Source organism: Chlamydotis macqueenii, chromosome Z, assembly GCF_036417535.1.
Source record: "Chlamydotis macqueenii isolate bChlMac1 chromosome Z, bChlMac1.mat, whole genome shotgun sequence".
Taxonomy (NCBI): Eukaryota; Metazoa; Chordata; class Aves; order Otidiformes; family Otididae; genus Chlamydotis; species Chlamydotis macqueenii.
Window position 1 is genome coordinate 64,856,884 of NC_141593.1, and position 21,327 is coordinate 64,878,210.

Sequence of the window (21,327 nt, forward strand, 5' to 3'; positions counted from 1 at the left end):
AAATGCTATCAATTTATTTCAGAATTTTGACAATTAAAGCCACTATTTATGTATACTGCAGAAAAAATAAATTAACTGCAAAATTATACAGCTTGAGTGCTATGTCATGTTATTTATAAAGCTACGTCTTTGGACATCTGGTACAATTGTTTTCTTTCATCATTAAGAAGTCACTTCTTTGTAACTGAAAATGAATGCCAGACAAAACTATTGTTACAGCACCTCAGAAGAATCTAATGAGATTGTGAGCTAAATATAACTTCTCCAAATTGTGAAGTTTTTATGGTTATAATTTAATCTCCATGAGCAATTTTCACTTTTTCTAAACAGTATATGGCCAGATAATGCGACTAAATAAGAAGTTACTGTGTCATGAAAATATACATAGTTGTACTATGTATGGGTCATAGACATGTAAGCAGGTGTTCATTAACAATGTACAAAGGCCATTTAAGCAATTTTGTCCCGGAAAAAATTCATATTTCAGCAGTCAAAATGTCCTGGGTCACGGATGAGGAAAATCTTCTGTGGTTTACGCAGCACATGCGTATATTGTGCCTGGTTCTAAACAAGGTACCGTCCTGTCCTCCTTAGTGAAGACACAAGTGGCTTGCATAAAATGAGTTAATATTTTGAATACACATTTCTCTGGCACATTTCCAGCACCTTTTTGGGAATATTCAGAGGCTAATGACGAAACAAACATGAATAAAAGTGAATTGTCTCTCAAAAAATCACAAGTAATGCTGAAGCCATATGTTAGGAGCTGTGATGCTTTTGTTCCTGACACAGGTCAAGTCTGCTCTTTAAAATGCAACAAGGGAAAAAAAAAGGCATGAAAAGTTCAGAGTGCAAATATTCTTTGGTTTACTCATTAAAACAAAAGGACACAGCAAACAGCAAAAACACTGGCAATTAAATAAACAGCAAATTCTTTATATGCTTCCTAACAAAAAATCTTCAGGTGTTTGAAATGTATTAACTTCATGTTTTTAAGTACATTACAGTGTCTAGAAAGTCACATTTTTTTATCCCCAAAGGCAAGGCAGGCAGAACATAAGGGAGAAAAAGAAGGATGAAAGGTGAGAAAAGAAGAAAAAAAAAATTATTCAAGATTCCATTAGTTAAACAGTATATAATGCAACGATAAACCTATTTTCTGTTTCTAGTTTCATTGTACACAAAGCAAATCGTCTTGGAATTTATTTTCAGGTGATTACATTTTCTGAATTCACATCATCATCCACATCAGCCTAGTGTATAGAATATACTGACTCACACCTTTTCAAAAAGAATTATGACCTATAAGCAGGATTCTAAATATCGTAAGGAATTGCACAGGTAAGTCACTGCGTTTTACCTTACAGGCAGAGTTAAAATTACGTACCACAAGTGTTTTCTAGGGAATGCTTTTCCCCAGTTAGGCTATTTTTCTGTAGCTTATTCCTCAAATAATCCCCATATAATCATAAGGAAGCAAGCATCTGTGCAGGTCTATAAGGATCTATACTTGGTAGTCTTGCAGACAGGAAGTTTTCACCGCTGAGCTGGAGATGAACAAGTCCATTAAGACTCTACGTAACAGCATCACTGATACTATTTAGAACTGAATGCTTCAGAAGGGCAACACTAGGAAGCTGTGATCTGTGCAGAGAGCATAAAAGACTATAAATTAATCAAATCTATATTTTACAAATAAGTCAAAGAAATTATAGAGTGTACCATCACCATGATAGCCTGTTACTAACATTACTGGACTCTGATAGTTTAGAAATAATTCTGTAAATATTTGAAAGATTTGGATTGTCTGACAGCATATTATTTTGTTTTCTGTATCTACCTTGCAACTCTTACTCTACTTGGACTGTTCTATTGGCTTTATCCAGCTGTTCTGTAAGCAAAGCACAGTAAAAAAAGTCATGTGCAGTCTTTCTTCCAGATGGACTGTGAATAGCAACAGATAGCTCATAATAAGGAATGAATTTAATAAAGATATTTTGCAAATATTGTCATAATGTAAAAAACCCTTTTTGCATGCTCCCTTATTCCTTCATAAATCAACAGTGTTCCATCTACAAACAATGCATAGGCAGTCAACTTTAATACAAATACTTATATGTTCCCCTCATCTAGCATTTTGTTGACACCATCACAAAGTTTCTGCAAATGGAGTTTATAAGGTCCAAAGGGATTGTACAAGGCAGCCAAAAATTCACAATCAGAGAAGTGATCAAACACATTGTTGACACGTCCATGTGACTTTGCAGTTAGGTGACGCTGAATGATTTCATGAAGTAGCTCTCTACAATCGTTTAACAGTTTGGACAAAAAATTCCTGTCAAAGGTATAATCCACCTGATGGAAACTGACAACGGTCTTAGCCAGCTGATGAACTTTCTTCTTGAATTTCTCCATCAACGCTATTTCATCTTGATTGAATTGGTTGTTCCTGTAGAGGATTGCCAATTTGAGGACTATTTTAATGAGGTTTTTGATTATTTTCTCTGCTTCCTTTTTATTTTGTGTATATTCCTTTGTCACTCTGTAGAGCTCATCTAAAACATCACTGCTTGTATCATCAATCAAAGTAGTTGCTATTGATTTGGACACCATTTTTCCAAGGATCTTCTTCTGGGCCTGAATGGCCAGACTTTTGGAGTTGAAGACATCTGTGGCCACTGGGGGAGGAGAAAAAAAAAAAAAAGGTATGTAGTCAGTACTTCATAACAGACGAACTATGGACCATAACTTGAGGAATATTTCCATGTCTATTCATTCAAGTTAGTCCTACTAATTGCCACAAAAACAATGCAAACTTATGTATGTAGTTGCAGAAAACCTTATCTTTTAAATCCCTAAAACTCTGTTGTCTTTAGATTTACATTCTTTTAGACTATTTTATTTTTGAGAAAACACAAAATGAGATAGAACTTGCTCAAAATTGTTCTGAAGTATCTCTATATATAGATTGGTGAGATTTCAAAGCGAGGCAGTAAACCTGCCCTGTTTGATCAAATGAGTGGTAAGTCTGATCTGAGTCTCATACTCGTAATGAAATCTGAAACCATGACTATCCCAGTGTCATGACAATTACCAGTGCTACTCAGTTAGAGATAGTAATTCAGTGAATTTACTACTGCAAAACTTTTTCCTGCTTAGCATTTTACATGATCAGTGAATTTAAATCCCACACATGTATTCTATTTTATGTATGTATTTTATACATATATAGAGATATATAAATATAATACAAACATAAAAATCCTTCATCAGCAAGCAATACTGAGATTCTCTGGGTGCAATCTGAAGATGCTAGTTTTCAGAAGGAAAGCAAGAAGGAAAGAGTAACACTTCTATGTCCTACACTTAATGCAGAAATAGCCAAAAATTAACAGTCTAGGGATTGCTATAACTTGGTAGCATAACCTGACATAGAAATCCTTCTGTGACCAATAAAGTAGATCCTACAATAGATTTATACCTCTAGAACTGTGCTTGCTTGCACCAATATACCGAACGACTAGTTTGTAATTTCTTCAAACACTTAAAAACCACAAACATTCTTTCAGAGACTTGTTTTGTGAAATGCTACTGCTCGTGTTCTGTTGCCAGTGACCATTATTTACAGCATATTCCCTTTGCAGCATGTTCTCCACCAAGTCACACATGAATTTGTATTTCCAGATTGAACAGTCTGGGGCATGGCTGCCTTTATGCTGCAGCTTTCCTGGAGACTCAGACAGGCTGAAGGAGAGCTTCCTCTGTTTACACTTACTTCATATATGGAAGGTTTCCTTTGCAAACATAGGGCCTGGAAACATTTTTTTTTTTTCCTTTTAATGAAAACATAAACTCTGCAGATGCCAAACCATAAGCCCCTGAATTTGAAAAAGGTTTCCTCTTAACTGTTTATATTTGGGCAGCTGAGTGTGTTCAGACGCAGGATGGCTCTGAGGTTCCAGCAAATAGAAGGAACTTGTCCTTCAGGACGTGTGAGACACACACATATTTTTTGATTCAGCAGTACCTTTGAGAAACTTAGTAACAGGCTCCTTTTTTATCATCTCAGAACCTTCCAAGCAGGTTTTTTTCTTAAGGCTTTCCGTGCATACCTGCATTTTGTTTTGAAGCTTACAGCGTTTGAGCGCATTTTTTAGAATTCTTATTAAGTGAAGATACTCAAAAATCAAAGAACCCATTGTTAACTATCGTGGGCAAAGCACTCAAGATCACAAGACAGACATGTTTCTCAACCACAAAGATACAGGAAGACATTTAAGACGCAAAGCAGTCAATCGGAACTGAAAACATTTGACTTACTTTTTGTGCTTTTAAATATAAACCTGCAATTGTTACTATTAAAATAAAACTAATCAAAGTATTTCAAGGGGTGGTCAAATATTAGAACTCAACATCCAAGGCTTTACAAAGATCTACAGATGAACGATAGCTTTTTTCTTCCAAAACAGGAATATCAATTGTTCCTTCATAACTTCTATTTCTGAAAGCCTTCCAATTTACTAATTGCTCATGATACCTTCTTTCTGACACTCCACAAAGATATATAGATGATCGTACTAACAGCAGTTGCTGTTTCAAAGTACATTCCATAAATTGTAGAGAAAAACCTCCTACAATACAAAATATATGTGTTTTAAAATGTTATTTCTCCGGATGCTGTAGGTATTCTTATAAAATGCTAACTATATCACACAGAATACTCCATGGTAACTGAACAGAAATCTGTACAACCTGCCTCCAGCCAGTCCCAGAAACACTCAGGTATGGTTCTAACAATTTACACATAACCACCTGCAAAATATCAATAAACTGAAAACATGACAGTTTTCTAAAAATTTTACAGTTTATCAACAACAAACCCCTTACATTATGTAATTTAACATTTGTCAAAGTGAAGTTTGAGGTGTAATTACCATTGTTAAGCAAAAAAAGGAATTGCTCATTTACTAGAGGTATTAAACTCTTAATGGTATTTATCTAAAAACTGTTCAAGTTTTGGGACTACCCCACATTGCCTACTTTCTATCTACTTTGCAATACATCAAAAGTCCGCTTCATTTTCCCTGTGCTATTACATAGGTTATAATGTAATTTATAAATATGTAAATTTCCTACTTCAGTATTTAACTCAATCCAAAAAGGAACGTGCAAACTGTTTGTATTTTATAATCAGAATTTTTCCTCACTACTCATAACAGAAAGACCTAAAACGTTTATTCACTGGTAATTGCTTAAATAAGACTGAGTTTAAGTAGTTACATTATAGAGCTCCTTCAGACCAAACATCCATGCTCCCTTAAAAAACAGTAAAATTTCTTACTTGTTCATCAAATGGAATTGCAAACGTTAATGCTGACAGCTGAAAAAGAGACAAAATACCGGAGATGAAGACTGGCCTGAGGCTTATTTACTCCGCTCCATCCAGCACACACTTTATCATGCACTTCGAAACGCAGTCAGAAGGTATCACGGAGTGAACGTGAGTTTTTCCCTCTCACCATAAGAGCAGCTCTTCTCAGCTACCTTTCTCTCCTGCCTGCAGTGCTTCATTTTGCTTTAGCACCTCAGAATGCAAAAATATATAGCAGTGGTTTCACTTCCATGAAAAGAGAGCTGAAAGGAAATGGCACTGCTGAGCAAGCAGTGCAACACCAAGAGCCGTTACTGCTAACTGACAACTGGAACCATTAGCAGAAAGGGAGGGAGAAGAAAGGTCCGGTGACTCAAAAGGGCAGGGGACGTGTCAAGAAGAGGTTAAAACATTAACCTGGTATCTGCAAATGCAGATACTCGTCTGTATCAGAGATGACTGATTCACGGGTCACTGGGTGCCAGCGAGGGGTGTCTGCTGGCTGCAAGTGTCGCCAGCCCCCACTCCCAACGTTGAAGACAGCCGAGCATCCCCTTTCACACCTCTGACAACAATTTCAGACACAAGCACCTAAAAATAAGACTGTAAATCTACATTTAAACAAAACAGCCTCATCTTCTTAGAGTTGGTGGTACAGCATCAACTTTTCAGAGTGATTACAGTAGCTGGCCAGGATGTATAAATCTCTGACTACACCTATTGTATTGACAGGTCCCATCCTTGCACTTTAATAGTGCCATTTCTCTGGTGGCCTGCAGTAGCCTCAGAATTTGGGCAGGTGATCCCACTAATTTTAAGCATCTCACAGATAGTTTTTGCTCATGACTGCTCTTCATAGCTCCTATTTCTCATGTGCAGTTTCACACTTCACTTTTTTAAAGTATATGATGAAAAAACACCCCTTTGAAATCAATGAGGTGTCATTTTCTGTACAGTCTATACAAATAAACATGATTATGTTCAAATGAACATGATTATGTTCAATAGAGCCGCCCCGCCGCAGAAGAGAGCCGTGCAAAGGGAAAGGCTCTGAGAGGAAATCCTGTCTCCCTTACTGTGAAACTCACAGGATCTTAGAGGAAACAGGGACATCTGCAAAGTCGTCTAATTTATGATTTAGAGGACCAAACAAATTGCTAGACATTACCTCCTGCGAAAGTTGGGAGCTTATTAACTTCTTAATTTTTGCAACCAACAGTAGGTACATTTAGCATTAGTACTTTGTGTGTTAAAGTCTGTAAATATTGGAGATGTAGCGTTCTGGATGTGTTTTCCCCCAGCTATTTTACCTTACACATATTTTCCTTAAAACTGTGGTGGAAGTATAAACTGTCAGTAAAAATTTAGAATTGTGGGTTAACAGGGTCTCAGGAGACTGGTATAGAAGTACAAGAAGGCTACTGCGTACGGCTGCAATGCTGACTTTTCCCTGACATGGAAGCCAGTACACCTCACTCTGTACTGTGACAAATACCTATTACCAAATACCCTATTTCCCAACTCTATTTAAACTCAAAAAAAAAAAAAAAGAAAGAAAGAAAGGAAAAAAAAAGAAGTATTTGGGACGAAAAAGAGTTGAATCAGATCTTTTCATTGCCTTATATCAAGGCAGGATGTTTTTTCCACAAGATAAGTGTCAACAGTAGATTCGACACTACTTGCAGTTAAGATTACTGTATTCGATCTTGTGTACATTGACAGTGAATACTTGGCTGACTGACTATTTTTAGTCTTCTTGTAATAAAGAAGGACCAGGAAAAAAAGCACCCAGTAAAAACTTCCAGGGAACCATGTTAAATTCCATGGGCAAGTCAAGAGTTGACATGAGCTGCATTTCCAGCGTATGTACTGGGTGGTGTTGATACAACAGTCCCAGAGGAAGAGAAAATGCCACTGTGAAGCCATTAATAACAACACTGCTGCGTGAGACCCAGTTCTCATTTTAATGACCAGCATACCTGTACTGCATCAGTACGTGGTGAGCGCAAGGTCCAAAAATTACAGGGTTTTTTGGGCAAGGAACAAAGAACATTTACATGAGATTAGGAGGAAAGAGACAGCACCAACTGAGCACTTCAGACAGCATTTAAAAGTCTGTACCACACAGCTCTGAGAAACATCAGAACTGATTTCCTGCCAGGCATCCTGTGTGGATGAGCGTGTTTGCCTCTCTAGAGACTGCAGGTGAGAGCTAAAGCTGGAAGCCTGTGCTGGCTGTACGAACTGCATGTTCAGTCAGACTCCTGGAGTGAGAGAGCATCATTTCCCTGGAAGGAGGCAACTTGAAATCAAGCAGGACTGACAGCACTACGCTCTCCGGGTGTGTATGACCATGAGTCATGCACCTCCAAAATAATGAGATTACCTAGATAGTAAGGAATTAAAAACTTACTGAATTTTTACTTTTCCTTGTGCCTTCTACTTTCTGGGTCTTTACAGGGCTACCTTTGTTTTCAGGAATGATAAAGGTCAAAAACATTGAAAAAATAAATATACTGAGGCATATAAATATATGACTTCATGTATAAACACATTACTTCAGTAAGGTAAAACTCTGACAGTGAGAAAATGCAAGAGCTAGCATCAGTGAATGAGCAAGTCCTGAAGTACAGAATAGGCAGAAATAGTCATAAACCTGTTACCAGGGCTGTAACAATTTTGACAATGTACTTACTACATTGTCAAATGTAGTAGTCAAATGTATTACTGACAATAAGATTAAAAAATGAGTGGAAGGACACAGACTATGAGTTCTTCAAATATGAATAAGGTAAGCTGATTTTTCTAGTTGCCAACATGATTTATAGCTGCTTCTTAGCCATCTGAGTAAGTCACTGTTTCAAAGAACGATTTCTGGTGGTGGTGGTGTTTTGGTTTTCTAAACAGAAGTCAGTGCTTCAAAATTTCTTGGGAGAAAGGTGCATTAAATTTAAACTTTTTATAAGCACAGATAAAGTAATGTAGAAATCATTAAAACAAACGCAGCAGTCCCCAGGCAGTCACTTCAGCATATTGGGCCGCCCCTGTGTTTGCAAGCATTTGTTCACATGTTGGCGTTCCAAAAGCTGATGAAAACTGAAGCTTGTACCAGACATGCAAGACCAGACAGCGCTCTGACAGCTTTCGCTCCGCAACCTCAGACAGTCGGGCTGCAGCTTCTGAGCTGGCTGACGGCAGGGGTGAGGAGACCAGGCCAGCCACAGACTTTACTGAGAAAAGGACTGCAGCAGCACACACAGCTTGGGCAAGCACCATCAGGCAGTGGAAAACCCAGAGGGCAAACGGCTAAGTGCAGGAGAAAAAAAAAAAAAAAAACCCAACCAAAAACAAGTGCCCTATACAGTACTTATTTCTTCCACGTCTCTACTTTTTTGATTCAAGTACACAAGGTCCTTATTTGAAGAGCAAATATTTCATTTGGCTTCTTGTTTTTAAAAAGGTAGATTTATATATGAATATAAATTTTAACTAGAAAATAGTTAAACTACAATTTTCAATGCATACAAAGCATTCATTCATCAAGCTAAGTAACCTTTGCCTACAGTTCTTTTAATAGGTACAGTAAATTGTACTAAATTCTCACTCACTGTAATCTTTACCAAGTAAGCATACTATGAGAATGTTAATTAGTCAAGCAACATGTACTAATTTTAACATTCAGACTGGAAGACCTTCAAAAGAAAAAATACCCTATCTGAAGCCAAGCCTAATGCATGGCGAATAATTGCATGAGCAGGCTCACTGGATTTGGAAGTCAGCTCTGAGGCTGCAAGTCACTCTGAAGCAACAGTTAGTCAAGCCATTCTGGAAAAAAATCTGGCTAATCAAGTATTTTTTGAAATATACAGTATGACTAATCTACGTACTCAAAGTGAGCATACATTTAGCAGCAGGAACACAGGAAAGAAAAGAAAAGCTAGCAAACACCATTGGGAACACCTTTTTTTACTCAGTCAAGTGCTGAATAAGTCATTGTCAAGAGGTTTACAAAATGCATATGATACTGTTTCATGTTTCCTGATTTTGCTATTTAATTCTAGTGTATTAAAATGTGCAAAATTTGACCAATAGCAAAACACGACCCACTTTCTAGCTGCAAAACCAAAACCAAATCATGAGAAGACAGAAAACAAACGACTTTTTTTGATCAAGACGTGAGAAGAATTGCCAAAAAAAGTACCTGGAGGTTAAGGCTGGGTAGTGTGGCAGGGAAAGATGCTATTTCCAACAAGAATGTATGTGCAGAGATTTGCAGTCCCATGAGAGCAGTCTGTGCCAACAAGTTATTCTGGTTTTACATGCCTGTGCTTCCCACAGCCACCCTGCACATCACGTGATACACAGACTGGAGCTGATTTAGAAATTTAAAAAGCCTTCTTAAAAGCTCTTTTTCCTAGGGTCTCTGCATGTATTTTAATAAGCTATTGCAGCCTTTATAAGAAAAAAGCAGATTAACTTCTGATGACTGCTTTTAGAAAAGCATATTTTAAAACACGTTGGATATTAAACAGAGAAGTGACAGTCACACAGAACAGAGTCATGAACTTAATTTGGTATTTCACTCCTTTGCCACCATTTGTTATCTTGCTAGAATGTAACAGCAGGTGCTGTGGTACTAAACATGCAGCCCGTGTATCTCAGCTGTTGGCCATTTCAGGGCTACACCAAATTCCTCCGCATCTGCCAGGTGTCCATGCACACTCAACAGTAATACTGCACAAATCTTTTAATAGGAAATAAAGTGTATCTTAGGTCATTCCTTCTGATCAAACAAATGCAACGCAGGTACTGTATTTTTTTGTCCAGCCTTATAAACACGTACCAAACTGCAGCCAGGCAACAGTGCCAGGCTCCCTAACCCAAGTGGCACTTACCATAAAATAATCTGGCCATTACAACTGAAGGTCTTAACAAAAGTTAATGTTTAAAAAGAGGTATCTAATAGCTCTTATAAACATCCTGGCAAAAGGACTATCTTCATACAAAAAAAAACCTTAGCTGTAGGCAGAGGACTTGGAGTATAACTGCAGAGCTTTTGGCTTGAATGCAGAACGAAAAGCAGAGACCAACAGCCCTGGGGAACTTTGAATATGTTGGAGAGGCTTAAATTCAACATGGGGGGAGGGTGGGGTGGCGAGGAAGTTCCTCTGAGTTCAGAGGAAGGGTAAGATACATGTGACAAAAATACAATGAGCTGGAAGGTTAAGACAAGATGGCAATCTGGCATGAGAGGAACAGGGAACTCAATTACAAGGACAAGGTAGCACCTGGCTGTCAAAATGCGAAGGGCCTATATTTTGAATAGCATGTAAAGAAAGCCACAGCAGAGGCTTTAGAGAGTTCAAATGACAGAAAGGTTTGTCAGTGATCTTACAATGGCTTTGAAAGTAGTTAATAATGCTTTTCCTGTCTTTCTAGTTCTGGTTCTCTGTTCTTCTCGATGTCGCTCCGTGCAGCAGCCTGTTTCTTGCAGACAAGATGCAGTCCCTCAGTATCTCTCTTTCAATGTAATGTTGAGAAGGCTGGATTGCTACCTTGCACTTTGTTTATATATATTACTCTTGTATCTTCCACTGACAGCTCTGAGAAACTAAATGACACCTGCCCCCGCCGCCCATAGTTTGATTTCTGTCTTTTCCTTTCTAAAGAAACTTCTGAGGCACTGAAGATTGCCACAGCGACAGGCTAGATACAGGAAAAAACATCAGTGATTCCCAGGACACTCAGTTCTCAGGTTTCTGGTTACTGTATCCTTTTTTTCAATATCAGCCTTGAAATGCAGATTATAAAATGCAAGAAAACACGCCATCTAAGAATTTTACTTATCTACTTTACTTACACTAGTGACACCTCTTCTGCAGTTTTTAATTTTTTACTACCTGTTTTCCTGTTTTATGGGATGAAGGCCAAGTTTTCTGGCATTAAATGCATGGCTGTACATACACTGTGTGCTCTTCTGCACCAATGCTACCTGTGATTATGGAGGACTGCACTTGGTGGCCATTTTGGCCTTTTCCATTGCTACTGCTAACATGCATTTCCTTCACTTTCCTCTTCCACAAGCAGAAAAATAAACGAACCCCTCAGTTTTAATTTTTTCTCACAGTATTTAGTAGCCACAACCTGCTCCCTCTCTATCCGTCCCACAATTACCAGGACTTCTGTCCAAACTTCCAGCCATTAAATCAGTGGCTGAGAGTATTTTCTCTCCCTCATTCCCTTACTCCCTTGCTGTCAGTTCAGAACAGGCTCCCCAGGACCCAAATGCACAGTCTGTCTTTTGGAGGCTTTGCTTTGACTCCTATCTGTTTCCACTTGGTTTGCTTTATTCCTGGCATCTCCAATTCAAAATTAATGCTGAAAACAGCTGAAAAAGTATGCAAAGTATTTCTATGCATAACACTTACTTGGAAAAAATAACCAGACCAGCAGCTTTCAAACCTTGGCCTTACAGCATCTAAACTCTCAAGCACTAAGACTGCCAAAACATAGGTCCACCTCCCCACATATCTTAAGAATTTACTTTTGCTTTCATTAATGTCATTAAATCCTAGTAGAATAAAAAGCATAAGAGAAAAATCAGGTCTTTAATACTGTTAGCAACTTGTTCTCCTGCAAAATTAAATCTTCTGGTTAAACATCCTGTGTGTGACACTGTCATTTTATGTCAGGAACCAGCATTATTTGGATACAGACCTTTGACAACCAGCAAAGCACTAGCAACCCTATTTATTTTTAAATGTTGCAAATATATTTACTGACTAAAACTTAACAGTGTCCAGAGGTCCCTTTCAGCCCCAACTTGCTCTGTGATTCTGTAAAAGCTGCATCTATTTTGTAGTTCACTCCTTAGGGAAAGGCACAGGACTCTGAGCGTACTGTTTTTTACAGTTGTCGACTACTGTAGAATTATCCAGCTTCTTTACTTCTTTTTCTTATGTCTATTAATAAAACTATCTTTGTAGAATAGTTGTGCGGACACAGTAAAAGCAAAAACAGATCTCATGACGGAATTTCTGCATTTTTCAAAGTCAAAGTTTCTGACACACTTTGATGAAGTTAATTAAGTGGAAGCTTGTCTGTGCATGCACTGATTCAGTGCTTCATTAATTCCTGTGAAATGTAAACTTGTTGGGATCAAGACTTGAGGATATCACATCTTAGAAGTGCACTGAAATCACAGTGCCTTAGAGAAACCTGCAAGTACTGACCTTCACAGATACGTAAAATACATCTCAGAATGTGTCCCTGGATTTCAAATTACAAACCTTTCAAGGATAAATACTCTCAGTGAAATGAAATCCTAACTCCCACTTTACTGCAATTTGTTCTCATTACTGTAATCTGCCAGCAGGAACAGGACTCTCTGCAGATACCCCAACATTTGTATATTTTACATCAAGTTGAAATGTAAGTTTCCCCTATTTCTATGCAAAACAGACTCTTTGATCTCGCATTACTAACCTGTCTAGCTACAAATATCAATACTGAATTCAGCAGAAGGTCGGGAAAAATAAATTATCTTATACAGTGTTTATTCAATCCTCTACATTGCTTCCACTGAAACAGATGTGTGGTGAACTTTATGGATCCCAAGTACCCCAGACTGAATCCACCATGCCATGCAGAGGGGCAGGCTCTCTACTTATCGCTGCTGGCCAGCCAAGCACTAGAAATGAACCACAAAACAGAACTGTGACAGAGAATCAACTGATGAAACTGAATCAAGCCACGCTCCAACCCAGGCAGGGAATCTTATGAAGAAAACCAGAATTTATGAGAAAATATCACAAAACGATGAATGCAGAATGGAACTCTCAAAGGGCTGGTTTCCCACTTTCTCTCCTCCTCACTCAAAACAAGACTGTGCCCAACAGACAGCAGATTTAATCTTGTGCTTTTGCTGACGTTATGGTTAAAAGAACTAAGTCACTGGCAGTTGCATTTGCATCGCTAATCCCACAGCACATCTTGGCCAGTAGTCATGACGGAGGTGAGTCCACAAAAGAAAAAATGTACACTTACCATTAAAAAACACAAGTAAATCGGCAAATCTACTGATGCAGGCAGAAAACATGAAAGTCTTTAACTTCCAGATTTACCACAGTACAAAAAAAAAAAAATGTTTATCAATAAGAATAACATTGGCATTGGTGCTATTTATTAATGCAAAAACAGTCAGTTTAAGCACTCCAATTTCATATACAGCAACTGTTACTACCAGCAGTACTACTACGGGATACTACTGGATCCATGAAGTATCTACCCAACAAGCAAACAAGAAAAAATAATCCTTAAACATGAAAAAAAGTAATTTTGGCTTTAAAGCCATTACGAAATAGATGAAACTATTTTTAGCCTACTACTTCTTCTATTGAGCGTGATGTATGGAAAAAGAAAAACAGAAGTTGTTTCATAAAGCAGCATAAAAATCAGTAGCTGTTTTACACCTCTTTCCGAAATACTCTCCTCTCACCACATTTTGTAATCTAACAGAAAAAAAAATCAGTCCAGAAGATTGAAATAACATCTGCAATATAGTTTTCATTTGCTTTATATATTACCCAAATGTGATTCTAGAGACTCTAAGTCTGAGGAGAGAGGGGGAGGGGAAGCAATTTGGTTCTCAAAAAGCAGTATTGAAGAACCCTTACGAAACTGTCATACTTAACAGAAGATTTGAGCAAATGACAAATCGTTACTGAGGAAAGGAATGATGTGTGCTTTTGAATAGAAGTTACAAATTACAATTAGTATTGGAGAGTTACATTTTCCTTATATTATCCCTGGCACATGTATTACAAAACACTCATTATTCTGAGAAGCCATTCATTTATCCTGTTGCTATACTTGGAAACAATACTGATGAAGAACACAGCTTTTCAAATGTAGGCACAAGGCCCTTCCCTCACCCGGTTACTTACTTTGATTCTCAAGAGATTCACTGACTTCTGCTCCCTGATCTCCTCGAACCTGTTTCATTTATGACAGTGCATAGCTTGCAAATTCCTCAGAGAAAATAACCTGAGGGTCTAAGAAACACTGTAACACAGCAAATGCTGTCAACAACAGACAAATGCAAGGAAGAAAGGGAAACTCAGTCTCCAATACAACAATCAGTTCTATAAGATGGGAAAGACTTGTAGAATTTGAAAACAAAGTACTGTCTTCCCATATTGTAGTACTGCATCCAGCCTGGGGCTCCCCAGTATCCCTCCAGAAAAGGAGCTGACAAACTGAAGCAGGTCCAGCAGACAGCCACCAAGATGGCTGGGGAGCTGCAGTGCACAACACGGGACATGCTGAGAGCACTAGGTTTTTTTACCCTGACGATTAACAGTGGACCTAACCGATACCTCTAACTTACTACCAAATGGTTAGAAAGAAGACAAAGCCAGGCTCTTTTGAAGATACGCAGCAAAAGAGGCAACAGACACAAGCAGCAACAACTGGAATTCTCATTAGGAATGACCACCTTCATAGCAAGAGTGGTCAAATATTGGAACACATTGCTAGAGAAGTAGTGAGACCAGCACTCTAGAAGACACTAGCAACTTGACCAGAAAAAACCTAAGCAATCTCATCTAACTTAGAATTTGGGTCCAACTTCAAAGCTGGCTCTCCCTTGCGTGGACAGTTGTGCCTGGTGACTCCAGAAATTCCCTGCAACCTCAGTTAATCTACGATTCTATCGACCAGATAGCTCAAGGAACTGTATCTTATTTGAAATTAATCACGAGTCTTGTGGTTCACTATGGATTAAAATATTTGATTACATAAGTATAACTACACTAATGGAATTTTCACAAAGCAATCTAATATTTAACCTAACAATTGCAGCTAAATTATTAACCTGTCTCAGTGATTCTCTGAAGTAACCTACCAGCTACAGCCAGTGCTTATCCCATGGCCTCTGCTCAAATTACCACCTAGCTTCCTCATCTGCTCCAACTGGACAAAGGACAGGTGGGGTACAAAGTGTTCTGCAGAAGACAACTACTCCATATGGACTTCCAAACACGGTATACAACAAAAACCACCAGTTCAACTAATTCAATTCTGAGCCTGTAGAAGAAGCGATGAGAGTGGCCACCTAGTCCATTCACAGGTAAGTTAACTTAAAGGTTGCCCTGATTCGGCTAGGAAAATAAAACCAACCATTCTTTCCACTTTTGAGGGGAGAGATGCAGAGCTGCTTCCAGGGTCTGATGGTTTAATAGCCTTAAGTCAGTGCTTTTAACAAGAGAATCAAGTGCCCACAGCTAGATGGAACTGTAGCAGCTGTACTACAAACCACGGCAGTTGTATTCCTGTCCTCAAAGCCCTCTGTTTCCTGTATCTTGCTTCATTACACGTACAATCCTCCAAACTACATTAAAAAAATCTAGCAGTTCTGACTTGCCTGTGTACTATGGTCATATTTCCTCCAAATTTCCCACTGTTCCTTCTTCATTAAGATGTTAGCCTCTTGCTTTTCCTTCTGCCCCCACTATCTGCACCTCTGGCAATGCTTTCCCCATGCCTATGTGATACAGCATTACAGAGTCCGGTTAGTAATATTTCTTTCTTTCTAACATCTCATAAGCTTACTTCCTTTTTTCATTCTTTCCTGTATAAAATGATTTATTTTGCCTTTAGCTTGCCCTATTAAACTTGAATTCTAATAATCTATAGAAGGGATTACATGAAACGCCGAATGGTTAAGCACTGCTCCGGTCTACAGAGCTGCGTACATTATATGTATGACCCCAGTAATCTTTCAGTTCTCTTCATCGGCAGTACGCAAGTTATCTGGGGAACAAACAAATCCTCAAATTGACTAATCTAGATCTCTGACATATCCATTGGGGCCAGATGACTCTTCCTGCTCCTGAAATGAACTTTTCAGACTATTCTCAACAAAAAGCCCCTGTTTCACCGTCCTTAACGTTTTACAGAGATTGATGTTTTGACACGGGAAAGTAGGTGAAGAGCAGGTGAAACAAAGGAAGCCCACATTTTGTAGTCTTTAGGGTGAGAGCAGAAGGTGGGTCTAGTATGTGGGGTAAGTCCTTATTGTTAGTGCTGCTTTCCTGGAGCTGCATATGGAAAAATGAGCTCCACAGAAGTCAAGGGGACAATCTCTAACTTTGTCAGCTGTCAAAGCCACCACGATTCACATTCAGAGTAATGTACAAAAGTGAACACTGAGACATCCCATTTCTGTTTAAGCTTATGGTTGTCATGCAGTTCATTCTAATTATAGAATTACAGAATCATTTGGGTTGGAAAAGACCTTTAAGATCCTCGAGTCCAACCATAAACCTGACACTGCCATTAAGCTATCTCTCTAAGCACCCCATGTACACGTCACCTTCAGGGATGGTGACAACACCACTTCCCTGGGAAGCCTGTTCCAATGCTTGACAACCCTTTCAGTGAATAAATTTTTCATAATATCCAATCTAAACCTCCCCTGGTGCAATTTGAGGCCACCTCCTCTCCTCCTATCACTTGATACTTGGGAAAAGAGACCAACACCCGCGTTAGTCTGTAACTTCAAAAGTGAACATGAAATGGTGCTGTCATCTCCTGGTACATGTTGCATTTACATATGGATAGGGCTCTACTTTTGCACAGTTCAGATCTCCCCATTCACTATCACAAAAGCATAAAAGGTTCTAAAAAATGCTGGTTTTGGAAATAGTGGGATGCAGAATCTTACATTACAGACTCCCATCAATGTTTTGTATGGAGTAAGTGGCCTGTAGGAGCAGAAGAGCAGACAATGATTCTACCCTGGAAACCTTTCATACAGTGAGATGTGAATGCAAAACGTCAAAGCAAACCCATGACTACTTACAGGAGGGAATACTGACTTCGCAAAACAGCGAGTGTTCTGCAATTTTATAACCCCTGTGCCTCTGTTCTGAGCTCTAAAAGAACCTAAACAGGTGAGCTCATTCCTCAGTAATCTCATTTGGATGAAAAAATGCTAACTGTGGCTAAAAAAGCTCCGATCACTTCTAGGAATACAGAGAGATCTCTCTCCCATGAAATGTGGTACTTAAAACTATAAGTATGATAAAGATGCAACACAGGCTCTCACTGCTTCTGAGTTTGTAATACAACATCCACTGTCTCACAGGCCATGCATTACACTTGCTCTGATACCTGTTATTATTTTACTTTTCCTTTGAGACATTAGATTTATCTTCTGTTGTTTTCTAAATACACAACATAAAACCGGTAAAACAAAGCTGAAGCATTCTGAAGCTTTACATAAATTATTATTTCCTTCTATTGAAGAAATACGATGTAAGGAATCCATTAACACCACAATAGTTTTAACCAGTATTGGGACGTACTTAAAAAGCTATATATTAATGATACATATTTTTAATATGATAGCATTAAGAACATTTCCTTCTGATCGTAGAAAGGAATTAAGTCAAATAACAGCCCGAAACCATTTATTATCTTCCTTGGTACATGACAGGCCACAATGCAACATCAGATTGAAATTGTGCCATGCAATTAAATGCTGTAGTCTTTTGCTTGACTTTACCATGCTCTTTGCTTCACCCACAGCAAAAGTAACTACAAGAAAACGTGCCAGGGTTATTTATATCACGACAGTTGTTGGAATCTGTAAATGCAATACAGACTGATGCCATACACACACCAACACATGCACGTACACATATTTACCACAGTATTCTGGGATACAGATGAATACAAAGATTGTTCTAATGTTACTAAGCAGCAGAACAGGAAAACAACAAAACTGTTTCATGTTACCATTCCAATACGGACCACGCAGAGATCAAAGGCAGAAGTTGAAAAGCTCAGACACATTGCTGCATACCCCATATCCAGCAATTAGTACAAAATACAGTGAAGTAATGATTGTCTTCTCACAAGGTCTTTTTACTCCCATTGCCTGCTAAAAAATTAAGATTTTACTTGCATCAAAGACTTTACCTTTATTTGATTAAATATAAAAAAGAAAATATTCAGGAGTTAGCCATTCAAAATTGACTTTGGTTTTGTGTTTCACTGTAACAATGGCTATAGTTCATTTTTACAGTAGTAAAACCTATGGTCTTTGATCTTGTTATGCAGATTTTAAAAAATAATCCACATTAACCCATTAAATCCACTTTTATAGAGACTCCAATATTCTCCAAATACTGCGATTCACTTGTATAAAGTAGCTGACAGTGCAGTATTGCTCACTTCTGCCTCAGATCATTGTCAGAACACATTTACATGATGTTCAATGCTATTACTGTGCCCTCAATCTTCATTTTCATTCAGACTGATCTTCCAACACATGGTCTGAGAGTCATGCCTGGCAGCTGAAACTGAATTTCAGAGCTCCTGGTATATCCCTTTACTCACTCCCGGCCAGTGATGCTTCCTGGGCTACCTGAGCATCTCTGCTTTAAGGAAAATAGAAAAACTCTGCCTTCGCTTACAAATAACATTAAAATAACATTTTTCCTGTAGCTCTCTCCTCCTTTCCTTTCTTTTTTTTAGTATGTAGCAGATTAACCACTATGCTTTCATCACTTGATTTGGCCCTGAAATGTACAGCATTTGGTAAAACAACTATTTTATAATTGTCCAAATGTACCCTCTACCCGTTCCATAATCAGTCACAGACCTTTATGTACTAATTCCCTGGCCAGGCCTCACAATTAGTGGGTAAGTCAGAGAGTGACATTGGGTCTTGCACCTAAAGGAAAAATCAACCACTCCTTCTTTGGTAAACCACTTAAAAGATTATATATCTTTAATGCCAAAAGCGTGAGCCCCAAATTCAATTTGAATTTGTGAAGCATCAAAATTTTTTTTTATGCAAAAAGCACAGTTTCTTGCTTAAACACAGCTAGTTAGTTGAAAGACTCTCAATACCTATTTTATGCCACATAACACTGGACCACCACAAATCCACAGGTATTTGACTGTATTTTTCAGTATTTTGATCTGTGATTTTTCATGGCACGTTGAATTAGACTAGGCAAAGAAGTGTAAAAGCTGCAGTTCTATATATTCACCCATTAATCCCAGACTTTATTCACATACACACTACGCCACCTTTTCTCAATGCACCTTCTAAATTATTCTCTTACAGATGGGAGCGTTTTACCAGCAATATGTTTACAGATCAACTGAAAAACCTTCTCAGTGATATCTGTCCCTCATCTTCCCACAATGGCTACTGCTTTTATTTTCCATTCTAACCTATTAAAATCGCGGGACAGCAAAAACCAAATATTTTCCCAGCTAAAAATAACTAACCAAAAAGCTACCCTTCTTTTCCTGTCTCAGCCACCTGCTCCAAGTGCTTTTTTCAGCATGAAGATCTTGACATCTCAAATTGTTTCAAAAGAAATGCACAGAAAGGCAAAAATATTCTCAGAGGATTTTAAGAATCTCAGTCATCTAAGAAGGTAAGAGGTTTCTTTAAACATGAAGATTTACATTTCAAATATAGCCAACTTGGTAAAATTGTCTGGAGCTTCCTGCACGTAAGCCCAAGGACCTTTCATGCTATGGCTTGCATGCTGATCTCTTCTGCTGTAAAACTGAGGGAGCACGCTCATATTGCCATATTCTTATTCACATATTCTCTTTTTCAAAGTTTCTATAGAGAAATATTTTTTTCCGGTCCTGCTTTTCAAAAAATCTGTTCTACAGCATTAAGTTTGATTCAGTCCAAGATGACCTGTCTGCAAATCAACAAAATACTCTTTCAGGCAGGTAAGCAGACAGAGGTACCTGGCAACGTTATTCTTCAAGGGGGGAAAGTTGTACAGTGTGAGGGGAAAACCATCTGAAACATTATAGAAACTTCTTGTTTTCACCAAATACAAAATGCTTAGGTTGCCTTGCTGCTTGCTTATCGGTTGTGGTTTTTAAATTATTTTTCTGAGCCATACTGGACCTCTGTAAGTTTGAGTCTCCCTAAGGACTACACATAACGATGAAACATCAGTTCTGCTCTCAGAAATCCAGTGCAAGGCCCCACTAGTGCCCCGTTCCCTCTTCTGTATCAATGCTCTTTTGTATTTAGGCACTTTCAGGAAATTGCCCTCCTCCTCCCCCACTTGCTCCCTACTGTCCTACTCCAGCTCGCACCCCCTCCCAATCAACACCAGTGAATAACAGTATTTTTGTTGGAGCACTTCCAGCTCCTCCACACGTTCCACTCCAGAAGCAGTAAATGAAACCCTGTAGCTTTGGCACACTCCTCTGAGCTTTAACACACGCACACGTGTGCACACGCGTGCGTGCACACTCATTCGCACAAGGGAAGTAAGCAGCATCAAGCTTATTCCCAAAATAATGACCTTTTACTTCTCCCCCATTCAACTTCCTCTTTTGCTGAAAAATACAGTGCTTCCAAATTAAAAAGATCTTCCTCTTTCGATAATCTACTCCTAGGCAGTCTGGAAACAGCGTTTCTTCCGCTTATCAGTATTCCACATGCTAGTAAACTACCATTGCCAAGACAGACAGATACCCCTGGGTGCCAACACTTCGGTCATTTCGTATCCAGCGCAATCGGCAGGACTTCGGATGGTTTTGCCAAGTCCCTTTTCCCTCCCCTTTGAACACCCAAGAGCTAAAGCGAGCAGAAACTCTCCTCCGCACTCACAAAAGTGCTGCTAGCAACGCAAGTGTGCGCGTTTCCTCTCCTGTGAAAATAATTAAAAACTGTACCTTCCTTGGGCTCCTCAGCCTCTGAACTCATGGTGTCGGCACAAGGCACTGGGGACCAGATTACAGCTGACGTGCGCACTGAGAAGCAGCTGCAAGTCAACTTCTCAGAAAAAAAAAAAAAAAGAAGAGAGAGGAAAAAAAAAAAAAGAGAGCGAGAGGGTTGGGATTTTAAGGGGAAAAGTCTATGAATTCAGCAAATCACAACTAAGCTACTTGAAAAGAAT

At 38.7% G+C, this 21,327-nt stretch overlaps 1 protein-coding gene across 5 annotated transcripts in view; it reads right to left on the bottom strand.

The window, feature by feature from the left end:
- Positions 1-843: 843 nt before the first annotated feature.
- The window catches only part of TNFAIP8 (TNF alpha induced protein 8), a 59,198-nt gene continuing 38,714 nt past the window's right edge, over positions 844-21,327 (bottom strand). For 3 of the 5 annotated variants that reach the window (XM_086769845.1, XM_086769842.1, XM_086769844.1), the window contains one exon: positions 844-2,678. In XM_086769845.1, the coding sequence (XP_086625971.1) occupies positions 2,113-2,613 (501 nt within the window). In that variant the 5' untranslated portion in view covers positions 2,614-2,678 and the 3' untranslated portion in view covers positions 844-2,112. Of the gene's footprint in view, positions 2,679-5,341; positions 5,453-21,103; positions 21,224-21,327 lie in introns of those variants that run through there. The other 2 variants (XM_086769841.1, XM_086769843.1) reach the window with 2 other exon arrangements.